This window comes from Ceratotherium simum, chromosome 3 (genome assembly GCF_057802395.1).
Source record: "Ceratotherium simum simum isolate JZ-2026a chromosome 3, ASM5780239v1, whole genome shotgun sequence".
Taxonomy (NCBI): Eukaryota; Metazoa; Chordata; class Mammalia; order Perissodactyla; family Rhinocerotidae; genus Ceratotherium; species Ceratotherium simum.
In genome coordinates, this window is record NC_141902.1 from 6,008,753 (window position 1) to 6,027,454 (window position 18,702).

The following is an 18,702-nucleotide window of genomic DNA, read 5'->3' on the forward strand; positions in this document are numbered from 1 at the left end:
ATTGTTCTAAAATTTCTAAATATGAGGAAAATACAAAGTGTCACAATGTCCGCAACACTTTTTAATCCAATCATCTTCATTTTCTCAACCTTTTAATTCATAATTGACAATTTTAAAAAAGAATGGCAACATCAGTTTAGAGGGACTGTTGTCTTCATTTAGTAATAAAAGATATTACATACAGACTGAATCTTTCATCACAGTTGCCAAAATGAAAAAAAATGACCTATTTTTAATGGAAGATAGTCTGAAAAACACAAATACATACTTTGTCTCGTTCAATTGCTTCCAAAAGCACCTTTCTTGATTTGGGAAGGTTTTTTTGTATTTTGAAAAGATGTCGGGCTAGTTTGATAGCATAAAACGATGATTCGTTATTTGATTTGGCATTCTTAATGGCATCCTGAAGCAAATGTTCAGCTTCTTCCATATTTCCATGCCGTCGTTCTAAACTTACTCTTCTCAACCGAACCATTGCCAATCCTAGAACACATTCTTCAAATGTTCGCAAGATATTCCTGGCTTCGTTAATGTTACCTAGAAATAGAAATTAAATGATTATGCTTTTGTTTAAATTTCTGAAATATCCTTTATGCCAGATATTGGCAAACAGCCCACAGACTAAATCCAGCCATCTGCCTGTTTTTATTAAAAAAAACATGTAGGGAAAACAGCGATGCTCATGTGTCTATGGGTTGTCTATGGCTGCTTTTGGGCTACAATGGCCAAGTTGTTAGGAAACAGACCATATATATGTGGCCTGCAAAGCCTAAAATATTTACCATCTGGCCCTTTACAGAAAAAGTTTACTGACCTCTGCTTTACACCATCTCTCAAGACTCAAATCATATAACTTTATCCTGAAGTAACTTAAAATCCCAAAAATATCAACTGAATTTCCTCATTCTTACCCTGCTGTTCCTCAAAAGCTGCCCAAAGCATATGCACCATGGGTTTCTTTGGGAGATGGATAGTGCAAGCTCTGCTGAAGACATGCCTCACTCCTTCAGTGCTATGGTTTTCCATGTACTTGGCATACTACATACAGAAACAGAGGAAATACTGAATAATTTACAGTTGAACAAGCCATTAAATATGTGACAGAACGATAAAATTCTATTTTTAAACCCATTCAGCACCTTTATTGAACCACTAGACTAGTTTCTGTAAGGAAGGACGAAGAGAGGCAACGAGGTTGGCATATGCAGCAGTCAAATCTGGTTGCAAGCAGACCATCTCCTAATGCAACAGATATAGTTATATGAACAACATTCAACAGAAGTACAAAAAAGGTTAGTCACTAGATCAATGTTTATAATATATTCAAGTTTCAGAGCAAATAATTTTCTTACCTTAATCCAAAACTCCTCATAGAGGGCACATGATATGACACATCTTTCAAAGAGAACCACAACTCGTTCGTGAGTCCCATTTTCAATTTCAAATTCTAAGTATTCTTTCCAGTTTTTTAATTGTGCCTTTTCCAATGGTTTCACATGAAAATAAGGTCTTTTAATCTGTAATAAAAGTATGACATGGCAATGAAAGTAAACCAATACCAATACCAAAATACACATGACTACAGTAACGATACAAATTTAAATTATAAAATATACTTAATGATAACCAAAAAAATTTTAATCACCATATTCATGATAAAAAAACTTTTTAAATTAAAATACCTTAAATTCCTTAGGCTTTACAAATTAAAGAAATAAAATGTATTTTCCACTTAGTCATTTTAACAGAACTACACAATTTTTTTATGTTCATGAAATTTTATCTTTGTTGAGTATTTTAAAATTGAACAATGATACCACAGTAACAGAAAGCAGATCAGTGGTTGTCTGGGGCTAGGAGTAGACTCGGGGTTAGTGAATAAAAAGGGGCCAAGGAGACTTCTGGGGTGACAAAATAGTTCCATATTCTGAATGCTGTGGTGATTACAGTGCATATACATTTGTCAAAACTCATTTTACTGGCCAGTCACAAAAAACCACATACTATATGATTCCATTCATACTAAAGGCCAGAAGAAGGAAATCTAGAGGAACAGCAAGTACATTATTGGTACCTTAGGGCTGGGGGGCGGGGTTAACAGGTGAGGGAGTAGAGGGCTCAGAGCTAAAGGGTAAGGGGTTTCTCTTTGAGGTGATGAAAATGTTCTAAAATCAACTGTAGTGATGGTTGTACATATCTGTGAATATACTAAGAACTACTGAATTGTACATTTGAAATGGGTGAACAATACAGTATGTGAATTATATCTCAATAAAGCTGTTAAAAAATGTAGAAATAAAGAATCAGAATGGTGGGGGGGAACCCTCATTTTACTGTACCCAAAATGGGTACATTTTGTTGTACATAAAGTATAATTCAATGAAGTCGATTTTAAACATACAACAATTACAACAAAATGGTTCCAATTAAACAGATATCTTGCAATTTAAATAAGTCTAAATTCAGTAAACTCTAAAATTGATAATGGAAAATGACCGATAATGGAAATTAATCATGGTAGAAATATATGGGACAAACATCTTAAGTTATTACCTAAGCAAAAACAAAGAAAAAGTAACAGGAGAGACATTACTCAAAACTGAAGGAAAAATATATTATTCCTATCTTTTTATTTTGAAGGCTATTACAAAAACAAAAACACTTACACCTTCTTCAAATGTCCACCTTTTACTAACTTCATGCTCATTATAATTAAACATTTCTTGATGGATTTCAATGATTCTATGTCTCATGTTTTCTATTTCAGTAATTAGCTTAGGAAGAAAAAGAAAAAAATTTAAATCACACAAGTTATATGCCAAAAATTCTAAATATCACTGCTTACATTTAAGTATTATCCACATGTACTTGAGTCTTAGAATAGTGGTGGGTTTTAAACTGTTAGCAATTATGTGCAAAGTACAATTAACAATACTAAAATTTACAACAGAATTTCCTAGTAAACCACTTTCTCAGGTTTTGTTTTGTTTTAACAGGGCTAGTAGATCACAAGGTAGGCAAACTATTCCTTCTAAGCTATTTCCAGGTGTCTCATAGTGAAATGGATCTCCACCTCAAATCTATATTTAAACCGTACCAAGTAAAGAAATGCCACTTGCCTTAATCAGAAATTAATTTTATACGAGCTACAAGTAGTACCACACTGCAGTCAAGGAATATGAAGTTTAGTTTCTCATGCGTTGAAGGAAATAAGTCTGGTTACCTTTGCTGGATCAGTTATATCTTCAATTCCCGATGGCAGATCATCACCAGGAGGGCCATCATCTCCACTATGTCCATTTACAGAAGCTAATTCCCTTCGCAGCTGAATAAACTGTTCTCCAGTTAGAAGATCTCTAGGCAAGTTATTCTGTACATGTTCTTTAAATCTAAAGGAAGACAATAAAAATATATGCTCTAAATATGAAGCATGGGGCCAGCCCGGTGGCGCAAGCTGTTAAGTGCGTGCGCCGCTGCAGCGGCCCGGGGTTCGCCGGTTCGGATCCTGGGCACGCACCCGACGCACCGCTTGGCAAGCCATGTTGTAGAGGTGTCCCATATAAAGTGGAGGAAGATGGGCACGGATGTTAGCCCAGGGCCAGTCTTCCTCAGCAAAAAAAGAAAAAAAAAGGCGGAGGATTGGCAGATGTTGGCACAGGGCTGATCCTCCTCACAAAAATAAATAAATAAATAAATATGAAGCACAATTTTAGATCCCACGTTAGACTCCTATACACATTACTCTCTCAAAAAAAAACTGATTTACAGGGCTGGCCCCGTGGCGTAGCGGTTAAGTGCGCGCTCTCTGCTGCTGGCAGCCCAGGTTCGGATCCCGGGCGTGCACTGAAGCACCGCTTGTCAGGCCATGCTGCGGCAGTGTCCCACATAAAGTAGAGGAAGATGGGCATGGATGTGGGACAGTCTTCCTCAGCAAAAAGAGGATTGGCATGGATTCTAGCTCAAGGCTGATCTTCCTCACAAAAAAATAAATAAAAATAAAAAATAAATAAATAAATAAATGATTTACAGAAAGAAACTGGGGGGGCAGGCCCCGTAGCTTAGCGGTTAAGTGCGTGCGCTCCGCTACTGGCAGTCCGGGTTCGGATCCCAGGCGCACACCGACGCACCGCTTCTCCAGCCATGCTGAGGCCGCGTCCCACATACAGCAACTAGAAGGATGAGCAGCTATGACCTACAACTATCTACCGGGGCTTTGGGGAAAAATAAAGAAAGAAATTTCGAAAGAAAGAAAGAAACTGGGGCCAGCCCAGTGGCATGGTGGTTAAGTTCACACACTCTGCTTCAGCGGCCCAGGGTTTGCAGGTTGGGATCATGGGCATGCACCTACACACTGCTCATCAAGCCATGGTGTGGCAGCATCCTACATACAAAATAGAGGAAGATTGGCACAGATGTTACCTGAGGGCCAATCTTCCTCACCAAAAAAGAAAAAAAGAAACCAAAACATCACACCCTTTCTCCTTCCATGCTATATTAAAAATCTACCACTTGATAAACAGTCTACAGACATCTTCATTTCCTTCCTGCCTCTGCAATGGAATGGCAAAGGCATGGACAGGCATAAATTCAAATCCTAGTTCTGTCCATTATTAGTTATTTGCCTTAAGGAGCTTTTCCCTTCTCTAAATTTTGGTTTTCTCATCTGTAAAATGACACAATACCTATCTTGCAAAGTTACTGTAAAATTAAATATAGTATTCTATATTTAAATTATACATGATCAACAGATGTTTGCAGTTCCTGCCCCACCTCTCAATTACTCCTGAATCCATGTGTCTGTGCCAAACACTTATGCTAGTATTTCCAAGGATTCCACTCTGCATTTTGTTCTTATCAATTTTTATATACTTTCTAGCCAATCTTATTAATACAGCTTGAAATAATAAGCATATTATGATGAGTCTTAAAACGACAACTCAAGCCCAAACCTGTCTCCTAAATTCCAGATTAGTATATCCAATTGTCACCACTGCATAAACATAGATTCATTTTAAGCAAAGACCATTTTGAAAAAATGTCACTTCATTTTATCCATACACACTAATTTATATAAATATATACAAATTATAAGCAAAATTTAATCAAAAAAGTTGAGAAGCTAAAATATCTACAGTACCTCAGTTAGGAACCTTTTCCACAACGTCTTTAAATTGTGTGTCATCTTCACCCACAAATCAACACCTTCAGCATTTCTCATCTTGATTAATGGTTACTGTCAACCACTAAGTTTCCCAATCTCTTCCACCTAGCATATCACTCACATTCCACTAGATACCAGGTCGTACTGCTTCTACCTTCTACATACATCTTCATGCCCTCCTCACTTTTCATCTGGATAAACATCAACTTGTCTTCCAGACTCTAGTCTCATAACTCCCACCCCCACCCCAATACTGCTATCAAAAAGTAAACATGAAAAACAAAATAGTAAACATGATCATATCCCCCTCTACCAAAATTACTTCAGTACACTTACCCTGCATTCAGGCTAAAATCCAATCTCCGTAGATAAAGTCTTCCATTTTCTGACCCAGACCTACCTCTTCAATCTAATTATTAGACATAGTTGTACATGTACCATATGCTCCAACCTTAGAGACTTTTTTCCCAAGTTTCTTAAAATTGATTTAGGCTACTGACACTTGGATTTTAAGACTTTCACAAACGTATGTAAATAACACTGGAAGCTAATTTAAATTTTGCAAAATTAATGGATACAGGGGCCGGCCCCATGGCATAGCGGCTAAGTGCGCATGCTCCGCTGCTGGTGGCCCAGGTTCGGATCCCGGGCATGCACCGATGCACCGCTTGTCAGCCATGCTGTGGTGGTGTCCCATATAAAGTAGAGGAAGGGCCGGCCCCGTGGCTTAGCGGTTAAGTGTGTGCGCTCCGCTGCTGGCGGCCCGGGTTCAGATCCCGGGAGCGCACCGACGCACCACTTCTCCGGCCACGCTGAGGCCGCGTCCCACATACAGCAACTAGAAGGAAGTGCAACTATGACATACAACTATCTACTGGGGCTTTCGGGGGGGAAAAAAAAAGGAGGAGGATTGGCAATAGATGTTAGCTCAGAGCGGGTCTTCCTCAGCAAAAAAAAAAAAAAGAGGAGGATTAGCATGGATGTTAGCTCAGGGCTGATCTTCCTCACAAAAAAAAATTTTTTTTTAAATAAATAAATAAAGTGGAGGAAGATAGGCACAGATGTTAGCACAGGGCCAGTCTTCCTCAGCAAAAAAAAAAAAAAAAAAAGGAGGATTGGCATGGATGTTAGCTCAGGGCTGATCTTCCTCACCAAAAAAAAAAAAAAAAAAAATTAATGGATACAGAGGCTACCTTGACCCATTTCATCATAGGGAGGAAAAAATATAGATTGCCTGATTAAAAAAAAAAAAATTTAAAATGAAGTAATTCTCAAATGTGCAGTATAAAAATGAACATATTTAATACTCAGATCAATATTAAAGCTCAAAATTGTTGTCAGGATACACACAAGAAAACTGAAATACGCTAAAATTGAAAAATAACTTACAGAGCATAAATTTAAACTAATTGCTGTATTATAAAAAAACATCTTTCAAATGGTGATAAAATATGCATAATACTAAGCAGTAATTTTTCATCAGCTTTTTCTACTATAAAGCTAACTTTTTCAATAAAGAATGGCTGAGGAGCCAGCCCTGGTGGCCTAGTGGTTAAGTTCGGCATGCTCCACTTCGGCGGCCTGGGTGAGGTTGCTGGGTGCAGACCTACACTACTCATCTATCAGTGGCCATGTTGTGACAGCGGCTCACATACAAAATAAAGGAAGACTGGCAACAGATGTTAGCTCAAAGAAAAAAAAAAAAGAATGGCTGAGTATCTAATATATACTGAGCCCTATTCCTAGGTATTAAGGATAAAAAGAATAAGACTCAGAAACTGAAAGATGCGTAGAGGATATAGGAGACATAAATTCAAAGTGGTGTTATTAATGCTAAGGTAAATGTAAATAAATGTAGGTAGAGTGCTGGCAAAAATGACAGAACAGATACTTCTATTTAGGTGAACTGGACATTACGCTGTATGGTCTTGAAGAATATGAGTTCACCACACAAATGGGAAATGGGAAAGGTATTACAGTCTTAAATGTATAAAACAACACTGCCCTTTGGGAAACTGTCAGTACTGAGGTGTCTAGAGCTTAGGAACTACCAGGGACTAGGCCTGAGAAGCTGGATCACAACACTAAGTCCTCATGCTAAGGAGGATTTTAAATTAGACATTTTCTGGGCCGACCCCGTGGCTTAGCAGTTAAGTGCGCACGCTCTGCTACTGGCGGCCCGGGTTCGGATCCCGGGCGCGCACCGACGCACCGCTTCTCCAGCCATGCTGAGGCCGTGTCCCACATACAGCAACTAGAAGGATGTGCAACTATGACATACAACTATCTACTGGGGCTTTGGTGGGGGGAGGGGAAGGAGGAGGATTGGCAATAGATGTTAGCTCAGAGCTGGTCTTCCTCAGCAAAAAGAGGAAGATTAGCATGGATGTTAGGTCAGGGCTGATCTTCCTCACAAATAAATAAATAAATTAGACATTTTCTTAGAGATAATGTTCAGTGTATATCCAGTATACAAGCCTACACAACAGAAACATTTCCATTATAGCACTTAGAATACTTTTTTTTTTAACACATGCTTCCTCTCCTACACTTTTGAGCAACCTGAGGGCCAAGACCATTCACACATAGCTTCTTTGGGCCTTTATTCCTACAACTTAAAGGGCATATCATTTGGTCTACAGCAAATGCTAAATAAATGACTTTAAGTAGGGAGAGCGTATTAAGACAACAGAAAACCTTTCAGTGGTTCTCAAAGCAGTTAGTCATTTGAACTAGTTTATTTATATAAACTATAAGATTTATTTACACAAACACTACTTGTGAGTTTGTTATATACTTATAAGGAAAGTGGTTCTCAATACAGTAAGTGAAAAAGAGTAGATTATAGAGCACTATGTGTAATGCAATCCACTAATTTCTATTAGAAGCATATATGCAATTTTAAAAGCCTAGTGGGATATTCATTAAAAAAAAAAAAAAAAAGACTTGGAGGAGACTGTACCAAGAACTTTGCGGCCACACTGTCTAGGTTCCAACCAGCTTCCTATTACTTCCTAACTCTGTCACCTGATGCAAGTACTTTAATCGTTTTGTGCCTCCACTTCCATCAAATGGGGGTAATAATAGTACCTCCACCTCACTGGCTTATTGTGAGCATTAAATGAGTTATAAGGCACTCAGAACAGTGTCTGGCGTATGGCAAATGCTATATAAGTGTTTCCTAATGGTATTATTTTTCTTACCAACAGTGAATGTCTTATAATCAAAGATTTCATCTATACTTTAGATCCTAGAAGAACTGGTTTATGAAAAGGTACCCTCTGTCCCATGAGGTTTTTTTTTTTTTCTTGAGGAAGGTTGGCCCTGAGCTAACATCTGTTGCCAATTTTCCTCCTTTTTTCCTTTTTTCTCCCCAAAACTCCAGTAGATAGTTACAGGTCATAGTCGTACATCCTTCTAGTTGCTCTATGTGGGACATAACCTCAGCATGGCTTGATGGGTGGTGCATAGGTCCGTGCCCAGAATCCGAACCCGCAAACCCTGTGCTGCCCAAGAGGAGCACGCAAACTTAACCACTACGCCACCGGGCCGGCCCCAAGACCTATGAGGCTTTTTAAAACCTTTCAACAAATATTCACCAAGTATTTCCATATGCCACGCCTTGTGCTAATAATGTCTTTCAGCGAGTGCCTCCCTAGATGGTTATACCCTAGACACCTGCCCAGCTCCTCTGTTCTATAAAAAATAGGGACCATACATTCAAATCTGCATGCTTCCTATTTCTAACCTGGGTCTGCATAACTTCCCCTATCTTTAGCAAACTGATCCCACTAATAATCAGATGCTTCCTAAAGTCTTCTACTTTTTTAGCAAAGAAAAATTTAGAAAATCACTTGCTTAACTTAAAAAGTACCTAAGTTTACAAGCTCTAACACAATACTACTTATAAAAATTATGACAAAAATATAGAAAACATGGCAGTTAAAAAGAGCACATATTTATCAACACAGTCCTCACATTTTGCTGTTCAGAAAGACTTTCTGAGTCTGTATCAGCGGGATACTTTGATTACATCAGAAAACAGAACATGGAAATCATGGTACACAGAGTCAGCTGTTTTAACAGTACTCATTAAAATGAAACGATACCAATCATAACAGAAAATCATAGTGGAAAATTAAAATGAAATGATTTCTGATTGTTTGAATACAGACAGCACTTACCATATAAAACACATACTTCGCTGTTTTGGATATAAGGTGTTATAGGAATCACAAGAATGAACCTTTAGTAAATCATTAAATTTTAAGCATCTATTATGTGCCAAGTACTGTGTCAATTTAGTACCACAAAGAATAATTAAACTTTGATTCTATTTCTTATTCCTTCACTACTCTGAAATACCTTAGACAAAAAAGACAGGATTCCTGTTGTTTCCTCATCTAGAAAATGATCAGGGAGAACCTTCTGTCTAAAAATAGTAAAATTCCTAAACATTATGTAAGATACACGGAAAAACGTCAAAATTAAAAAGTGCAATAATTGTTGATTACTGGGCAAGAAAATTTATTCCTGTTTGCATCTAATAGAATCTTACATTAATATTAGGAATTAGGGCCGGCCCTGTGGCTTGGTGGTTAAGTGCGCGCACTGCGATGCTGGCGGCCCGGGTTCGGATCCCGGGTGCGCATCGAGGCGCCGCTTCTCTGTTCATCCTGGGGCCGAGTCCCACGTGCAGCAGCTGGAAGGATGTGCAGCTGCGACACACAACTATCCACTGGGGCTTTGGGGGGAAAAAATAAAATAAATAAAATCTTTAAAAAAAAAAAAAAATATTAGGAATTAATTACCTGAGTAATCCAAGATGTTTTAATGATCTGATTTTTCCACCTACCTCTGAAAATGATGACTATACAGCTGTGTTGGAATACCGAGAATACGATCATATATAGCTGTAACTTCTCTCAGGTTTCCCTGTTCATTTTCCCAATTTATATACATCTCCCACAGTCTGTCAGATCGGAAATCTGTTCCTGCAGCTAGAACAGCATGCTCAAAAGTTCTGAAAAATTAAATGAGTCCTAAGTTATCTTTCCAAGATAAAATCACTTTTAAAATGTTACTTCTAAATTGTACAAGATAATGCTAAATTCAAAATTATATTCAACTGCTTCCTATACAAGTAGAGATTAAAAGGCAGAAGGAATAATAGAAAAGTATACAAAGCTGCTTAAAAAAAGTGAGAAAACATAAAGGGAACAGATCAGTGTACTTCTATGTAATTTTATCTTATATAAAATTACAATGCAAAACCTACACGTGGCAAACATGTAGTAGACACATATTTGTTAAATCTGAAATGTCAGTTGAATAGATAGATTCATTTAGGGCAGAAGACAAAGAGACACATTTTATGTCAATCTAAGATTGGCAAAAATAACTCTCCATCCGGGGATCCAGCTGACTTGTAAGGTAATGAGAAGCATACACATATTTTGAAACTCTCAGAAGTCTCTGATTCTAAAATTTCACAACTACAGTTTACTACAAAAATGTGTACTTTAAAAAACCTACGGCCGGCCCCGTGGCTTAGCGGTTAAGTACGCGCGCTCCGCTGCTGGCGGCCTGGGTTCGGATCCCGGGCGCGCACCGAGGCACCGCTTCTCTGGCCATGCTGAGGCCGCGTCCCACATACAGCAACTAGAAGGATGTGCACCTGTGACATACAACTATCTACTGGGGCTTTGGGGGGAAAATAAATAAATAAATAAAATCTTTAAAAGAAAAAAGTAAATAAAAAATAAAAAACCTAGCTCATCTCGAGATTTGTGTAAGCAATTTTAAACACTGGAGTTGATATCCTAATGGGATAAAACTGTTAGATACATATTTTCAAAATAAGTATCTTAGAATCAAGAGGGGTCTTTAACAGTGTAAAACTACACTACCCAGGGGCTGCCCAGTGGCACAGTGGTTAAGTTTGGGCACTCCATTTCGGCAGCCCGGGGTTCACTGGTTTGGATCCTGGGCACAGACATACGCACCACTCATCAAGCCATGCTGAGGCGGCGTCCCACATAGAGCAACTAGAAGGATGTACAACTATGACATACAGCTATCTACTGGGGCTTTGGGAAGAAAAAGGAAAAAAGGAGGAACATTGGCAACAGATGATAGCTCAGGGCCAATCCTCCTCAAAAAAAATCTTTCTCTAAAAAAAAAAAAAAAAAAAAAAAAAAAAAACCTACACTACCTAAATTAATCTACGACTTGAACACAATCCCAATCAAGGCTCTAACAAATTTTGGGTGGAACAGGAAAAACAAATTCTAACATTCATCTAGCATACAAAAATGCACAATACAATATTTTTGTAAAAGGCCAATGCAGTAGGCATTTTCCTGAAAGATATCAAAAGAAACTAACTAGGAAGCTGTAGTCATTTATGGCACTGGCCTGGTAACAGAAAAATGGATCAAAAGAACAGTTCCCAAGAAAACAAAAGATCAATGTATATGTAAGAATTAGTACATGATAAAGAAGGTGTTTTAAATTAACATAGAAAAGCTGGACTGGGCCGGCTCCGTGGCTTAGCGGTTAAGTGCGCGCGCTCTGATGCTGGCGGCCCGGGTTCGGATCCCGGGAGCGCCCCGAGGCACCACTTCTCCGTCCAACGTGAGGCCGAGTCCCACGTACAGCAACTAGAAGGATGTGAACCTATGACATACAACTATCTACTGGGGCTTTAGGGGGAAAAAACTGAATAAATAAAATCTTTAAAAAAAAAAATAAAAAAAATAAAAAAAAAAAGAAAAGCTGGACTATTCAATAAAAGGAAAAAAATAAAAGGTTAATCTCTATCTCACAAAATATACAAATTAAATGCCACATGAATGAATGACAAAAATAACTATAAAAAAATCAAAAGAGGGGCCGGCCCCGTGGCTTGGCGGTTAAGTGCGCTCGCTCCGCTGCTGGCGGCCTGGGTTCGGATCCCCGGCGAGCACCAACGCACCGCTTCTCCGGCCATGCTGGGGCCGCGTCCCACATGCAGCAACTGGAATGGATGTGCAACTACGACATGCAACTATCTACTGGGGCTTTGGGGGAAAAATAAATAAATAAAATCTTTAAAAAAAAAAAAAATTTAAAAGAAAATACAAGGTTTATATATTCTTGGCAAGATGGGCACAAAACTCAGAAACCAATAAAAGACTGAAAATTGAACCACATTAAGGAAAAAAACCCTCTATATTATAAAATGACACCCTAAGCAAAGTTAAAAGATGTGCCAAAATTGGAGGAAATTTGTTTAATATGTAAAGGATTAAGAGTGTGTGTATGTGTACACGCACACGTGTACGTTTGTGTGTAAGGTTTTCAAGAGTGAAATACATGTTATTGCCCCAGCAGAATCCCAAAATGACTCAGGAAATTTATGCACCAGACACTAAGAAAAGTGGGGGCACATCGGAGAGGAAGGATGGTAAGAAGGTGATGAACTAAAGACAGAATGTTTACTAGAAGGTCTGCTTAATGAATGGGAAGAGAACTTTTCCTGCCCAGATATGGGATTTCAGAAGCCAGGTTTATATTCCTGAGGCAGAGTAGATGATCTTCTCCGAAGAAACTGCTTGACACAGGAATAAGACATCAGGATACCAATACTAAGAGTCCCCCAACAAAAACCTGAGTAGCCACCTGATGACCCTACTGTGAAGCACTCCAGGCCAACTAACAATGCCCCATACAAAACACACAGAGCTTCCACTCAGTTTATTAATATCTGACCTTTAACATGAGAAGAAATCCAGAGATCAGACATGTCTGAGATGAAAACAAGTAAACAAAAAAAACCAGAGAGGAAACAGACAGTGCTAGGAGCAGAGAAAAACTTCAGCTATCCTTAATACCCTCAAAGAAATAATAAAAAGATACATAAGAATAGGAGGCTACGAGAAAAGGAACATTCAAAGAACAAGAAAGATTCTTGGATATTAAAAATCTGATGGCAGATACTAAAAATCCAATACAAGGGTCAAGGAAGTTGACTCAAAAAGTTAAATGAAGTCTAAGAGATGAAAAATGGGGAGAAAAAAATTAAATGATTAAAACAGGAGGTCCAATATTCAACTATCAAAAACAACAGATAAAACCAAGGGAAGGAAATTATCAAAATAATAATATACACAGTAATAACATTTCTTTTTTATTTATTTATTTTTTTTTTTGAGGAAGATCAGCCCTGTGCTAACATCTGCCAATCCTCCTCTTTTTCCGCTGAGGAAGACTGGCTCTGGGCTAACATCCGTGTCCATCTTCCTCCTCTTTATATGGGACACCACCACAGCATGGCTTGCCAAGCAGTGCGTTGGTGCGCACCCGGGATCCGAACCGGCGAACCCCAGGCTGCCACAGCGGAGCACGTGCACTTAACCACTTGCACCACTGGGCAGGCCCCAGTAATAACATTTCTAAGAGTAGAAGGATGTGAGCATCCCAGACTGAAGAGGCCCAGAAAGTAGGCATAATGAATTAGAAAAAGAAAACACACAACAAAGCATGTCATTATAAAAGTGCATTTACATCAAAGATAAAGAGAATATTTTAAAAGATTCCATGAGGAAAAACAAGTCATATAAAGAGAATCCAGAAGAATGGTAAACACCAGAAGCTGTAAGAGAAGGAAGAGATGCCTTCAAAGCCCTGAAGAAAAATTACTTTCAACTCAAAATTTTCTACCCCACCAGACCACCCATTGGGTGTTTCAGACATACAAAGTCTTAAAATCTTTTTCATTCCAAGCATCCCTTATCAGGAAGTCATAGGATGAATTCCTCTAAAACGTCGGCATGAACCAAAAAAGAGTAGGATCTAATAAACTCTAATAAATAGAACTTGAAACTCAGGAAAGAGTTTTGTAAAAGACAGCACCTAGAATCATGAAGATAAGGAAATCCCAAAACAATTGCTGTACAGCAGGAAAAAAAACAGAGCAACCAGTCTAGATTACACAAGAGAAGGTTCCAGGAGGTATATTTCCAAGAGGGAGGGCAAAAAATGGAATTTACAGATTTCAGAGCATAATTTTCTTTTATAATTTTCAGATTAAGTAGAATAACATTAGATATATACATTTTTTTTTTTGGCGAGGAAGATTAGCCCTGAGCTAACATCTGTGCAAATCTTCCTCTATTTTGTATAGGGACACCGCCACAGCATGGTTTGATGAGCGGTGTGTAGGTCCACCTCCAGGATCCAAACCTGCAAATCCCAGGCCGCTGAAGAGGAGCACATGAACTTAACCACTACGCCACTGGGACGGCCCCATATATATACACTTTTTTAAGCTTCAAAAATAACCTACATAGCATTTGTACATTGTGGACAGTTAGTACTAGTACCGATGACTGAAAGTAGATGTTGGACAGGGTATAAAATTTTAAATATTCAAAGAAAACTAGGCAAATGGGAAAAGGGGGAGGAGGGGGTAATTAACTCCAGGAAAAACAAAAGGCTATGAAAGCTATCCTGTAGCTATATTGGAAAGATGAGGAATGGGGAGACAGGGTGTAAATAAACTAAAATTCTCATCTACTGTAACAGAATCATAATGTCTTCAGCTAATGAAGAGAGAGAGAGCGCTACAGTTACAAACATATTAGAAAATACCAGAAGAAACCACTAAAATATTTGAAGAGGGGTGGAGGAACTCCTTTTTGTTACAAACAATCTAACACTAACTGATTTCTTAAATTATATGCACATACTTTGATAAAAATAAAAACCAAAAACACATGAAAAATTCCTAATAAGAAAAAGGCAAACCCAAAGAAAAATGAGCAAATGATACGAACAGGCAATGCAAAAATGGCTTATATAAGCATTATGAAAAGATGGTAAACCAGGATGAGCAATACAGAGATATGCAAACTAAAATGAGATACCACTGGAGGTAAAAGAAAAATGTGGCATGGGCTATGGGAAAATGACTTCTCTTATATACTGTTTGTGGGAGTTTAAAATTGATACCACTTTTGAAGGAACATTTGATAAAACTGATCTGCATATGCCCTTTGACAGAAGTTCCATTTCTAGCGTGCTCTACATAAATACTGACTTGTACAGAGATGCTCACTGCAGCACTGATTGCTTCCTATAACTAAGGATTTGGTCAAATAAAACATAGTACCTTGATACTATAAAATACTTTTGCAACAGTTAAATAAATATGGTAGGGAGAGAGTCCAAAACATTGCTCAATAAAGAAAAAAATCAAAGAAAAATATGTATAATATACACACACAAATGTACATCTACGTGTATCTGCAAGAACACATACCAAGCTATTAACCAAGAGGGGAGTGGGATTGGGGACACAAGGAAAGGGGGTGTAGAATGGAGGAGGACTTTATTATCTGCATTTTTTATAATAATGCGTAAGTTTATTACATGTATCTTTTTTTAACAGAGTGACAAAGAAATATATAGAAGTTAAACTTCCAGTTTAGCCTTCATGAGTAGTTCTATTATTAACATCAGAATACCCGACTTATTTAGATCTTTAAATACACGTGAGGGGACCGGCCCGGTGGTGCGGCGGTTAAGTGCGTGCGCTCTGCTTCGGTGGCCCGGAGTTTGCAGGTTCAGATCCCAGGCGCGCACCGACGCACGGCTCGTCAAGCCATGCTGTGGCAGTGTCCCATATAAAGTAGAGGAAGATGGGCACGGATGTTAGCCCAGAGATGGTCTTCCTTGGCAAAAAAGAGGAGGATTGGCATCGCATGTTAGCTCAGGGCTGATCTTACATACATACATACATACGTAAATACATGTGAGTATCAACCTTTCACATACCCTCTTATTGTACTGTTTGTCTCAGGATCACCAGGGTCCAATGTTTCCTTTAAGAAGTTTATATAATGTATCCAGAGGTCAACACTAAGAGGTATTGCCTGAAGCCCCCGCCGATACACCTAAGAAGAAAACAACAAACTGTACTTCAAATATTTAATTATTTCTTAACAGAGAGGCAACACTGTGTTATCCGGTGAACCTTAGAAATACTAATTACTGGAATTTTGTTTAAATAATCTACCATTACCATTTGGGTGGAGGTTGGATAGAACATGGCAATGTTCTGATCCCCACGTGCAGAGTCTTGATCTTCAAAGCGCAGCAGTCCCTGCATTCTGACCGGGTTGTGTGGGCAGGCTTTGGGTTACAGACCATAGGGCACAGACCCATTAGAGCATCAATGACAGCGTCTGACCAAAAATGCAATAAGACGTAGCAAATGTGACTAGCAAACCAACTATATTGTTTGGAAAATGAGAAATAAATGTAAGTGAGAGAAAAGCCCTGCCCTACTTGTTAAGCTGCAGTGTAATACAGAGGCTTGCACTGCAAAGCTTGACAAACTGTAGAGGTTTAACGCACCTGCCAACAAAGAGAGAAAATATTAGCTACAAATGCCACAAGAGTGACAAATGCAAATAAAATACCCTATAAAATTGTTTGACCATAAATCGTAGGTACTGCCAGCCAAAAAGAAAAAGTCTTCCTTTTGCTATTATTTGGCTTACAGTACCTAATAGAGATAACTTTATTCAGTGATGTACGCACCTCATCTGATTGTTTAATGTTGTCATGTCGCTTTTCAAGGTCTGCATACTTTTTCCAGTAACCATAGCAATACGGATAGTGTATGAAAAATTTGTCAAATGCTTTCCTGGCAGCCATCAAGTGATTCTGATGAAAATAAAACAAGCTGTTTTAATATCGTGAAAGTTTTTGTCACAAAAATATTTATTATTCCTTTCAAATGTATCATCTCAAATCAAATAAATGGAAGGCTTAAAAACCACACGCGCACCAGCCCTTTTTTCTGCAAATGCAGTCTTATCTTTTGAAACAGAAGGAACTAATTCTGGCAAGTAGCAAGGTAACTTTTTTATTTCAGTAATTTTACACAAACCAACTATTATAAACATTAGACTCTGACTCTACTAATACTGTACAAATGCTATGAAAGTTATTTTTTAAGCTAAAAACTAAAAAAATGTATATATCTAATGTTATTCAACTTAATCTAAAAACTATAAAAAAGAGGCAACTTTAATTACAAAACAATAAGGCCTAGTCCCATATTACTTGATTAATCTGTCCCTTCCAATCCCATTTAAATAGTTACTAACCTCCTGTTCTACATACTGAAGCAAATATACCCAGCCTGTAAAATCCTGAGGATTATTTTCTACAGTTTTCCAAAATTTTTCATATTCTGGAGGGAAATTTGCTTCCGTTTCTGTCAATGGAAGGTCCACTGCATTTGCTATTTCATTTTCTTCTGTGGTTGCGTTCACATTAGGAGATCCATCAGGTGACTGTTCCATTTCCGTAACATTCATAATCTCAGTACTGAAATCAGCAGACTGTTCTACCACTACCTCTGAACTGCTGCCTGTGCTGCCATTACTCGGATTTCTGTACTCATCCATATGAGAATTCTGCATAGCTGTTGATTCTGTCTTCAGTTAATGATCTGCGGAAACAGAAATAAAGAAAAACATCTTCCAAATGTTTATTTGGCATCAATACCACCTTTTAAAAGCCCTAGTTAGCTATTAGAGGAATGTATTAATTTGATTCTTGATCTCTCCTATAAGTCATAATTAGAAGGTTAATTAGTTTCTATATTATAAATGAAATTCTGTAACTTATAAATTCTCCAAAAATCTGTCATTTTATTGTTGGGTATTTGAGTAAAAACTAAATAACTATGGATTTAGTTCCTTCATCCATGAAACAAGTGAGTAGCATGCCTGCTCCCTAAAGAAGAGGTCATATCTAGAATTCAATGCTTCCTGGCTAGCTAAGAATCTAAAATTCAGTGTCTAAATTCTATCTTGTTAACAACCCTGGAAAACAGCAGTATCTCTGATATCTGTTCTGGAGGCTAAACGTAAAACAAACAAAACGAATTCTGGTCATGGAAATAAATGTTTCAGAGGGAAGTTCATCACTTAGCTCAGAAAATAGTTTTAGCAAAGGAAAGGCTATACACTGTTGATATATATGTATATATCTATAATAAATTTTAAATCCCAGCAACTAAGCTCATTATAGAAGATATAAATTAAGGTTTTAGAAAATTAAAGAGTGATTTTTAAAGTGAATGTTATTAAAAATTTATTTATGAAAGGTTTACCATCTGGACAGTAACTGCATAAAATCTTTTTTTTTTTTTTTTTTTGTGAGGAGATCAGCCCTGTGCTAACATCAGCCAATCCTCCTCTTTTTTTGCCGAGGAAGACGGCCCTGGGCTAACATCCGTGCCCATCCTCCTCCACTTTATATGGGACGCCGCCACAGCATGGCTTGCCAAAGCAGTGCGTCGGTGCACGCCCGGGATCCGAACCAGCGAACCCCGGGCCGTCGCAGCAGAGCGCGCGCACCCAACCGCTTGCGCCACCGGGCCGGCCCCTGCATAAAATCTTTTAAATTAAGTCATCTTGGGGCCAGCCCGGTGGCACAGTGGTTAAGTTCACGCACTCTGCTTCAGCTGCCTGGGGTTGGCA

The 18,702-nt window shown here is 38.3% G+C and overlaps 1 protein-coding gene and 1 non-coding gene across 6 annotated transcripts in view; both read right to left on the minus strand.

Moving 5' to 3' along the window:
* Positions 1 to 18,702, minus strand: part of PRPF39 (pre-mRNA processing factor 39) — a 42,968-nt gene that overhangs the window by 5,269 nt on the left and 18,997 nt on the right. For 2 of the 5 annotated variants that reach the window (XM_087422213.1, XM_004436365.2), the window contains exons 2-10: positions 17,320 to 17,666; positions 16,748 to 16,873; positions 15,980 to 16,098; positions 10,017 to 10,184; positions 3,224 to 3,389; positions 2,667 to 2,774; positions 1,353 to 1,517; positions 912 to 1,038; positions 269 to 537 (exon numbers count right to left, since the gene is read on the minus strand). In XM_087422213.1, coding sequence (XP_087278339.1) covers positions 269 to 537; positions 912 to 1,038; positions 1,353 to 1,517; positions 2,667 to 2,774; positions 3,224 to 3,389; positions 10,017 to 10,184; positions 15,980 to 16,098; positions 16,748 to 16,873; positions 17,320 to 17,637 — 1,566 coding nt within the window. In that variant the 5' untranslated portion in view covers positions 17,638 to 17,666. The other 3 variants (XM_004436366.3, XM_014792100.2, XM_014792099.2) reach the window with 3 other exon arrangements.
* LOC147917405 (small nucleolar RNA SNORD127) lies at positions 124 to 209 on the minus strand. The gene has a single exon (XR_015551755.1). It is a non-coding gene; the product is annotated as a small nucleolar RNA SNORD127 (small nucleolar RNA).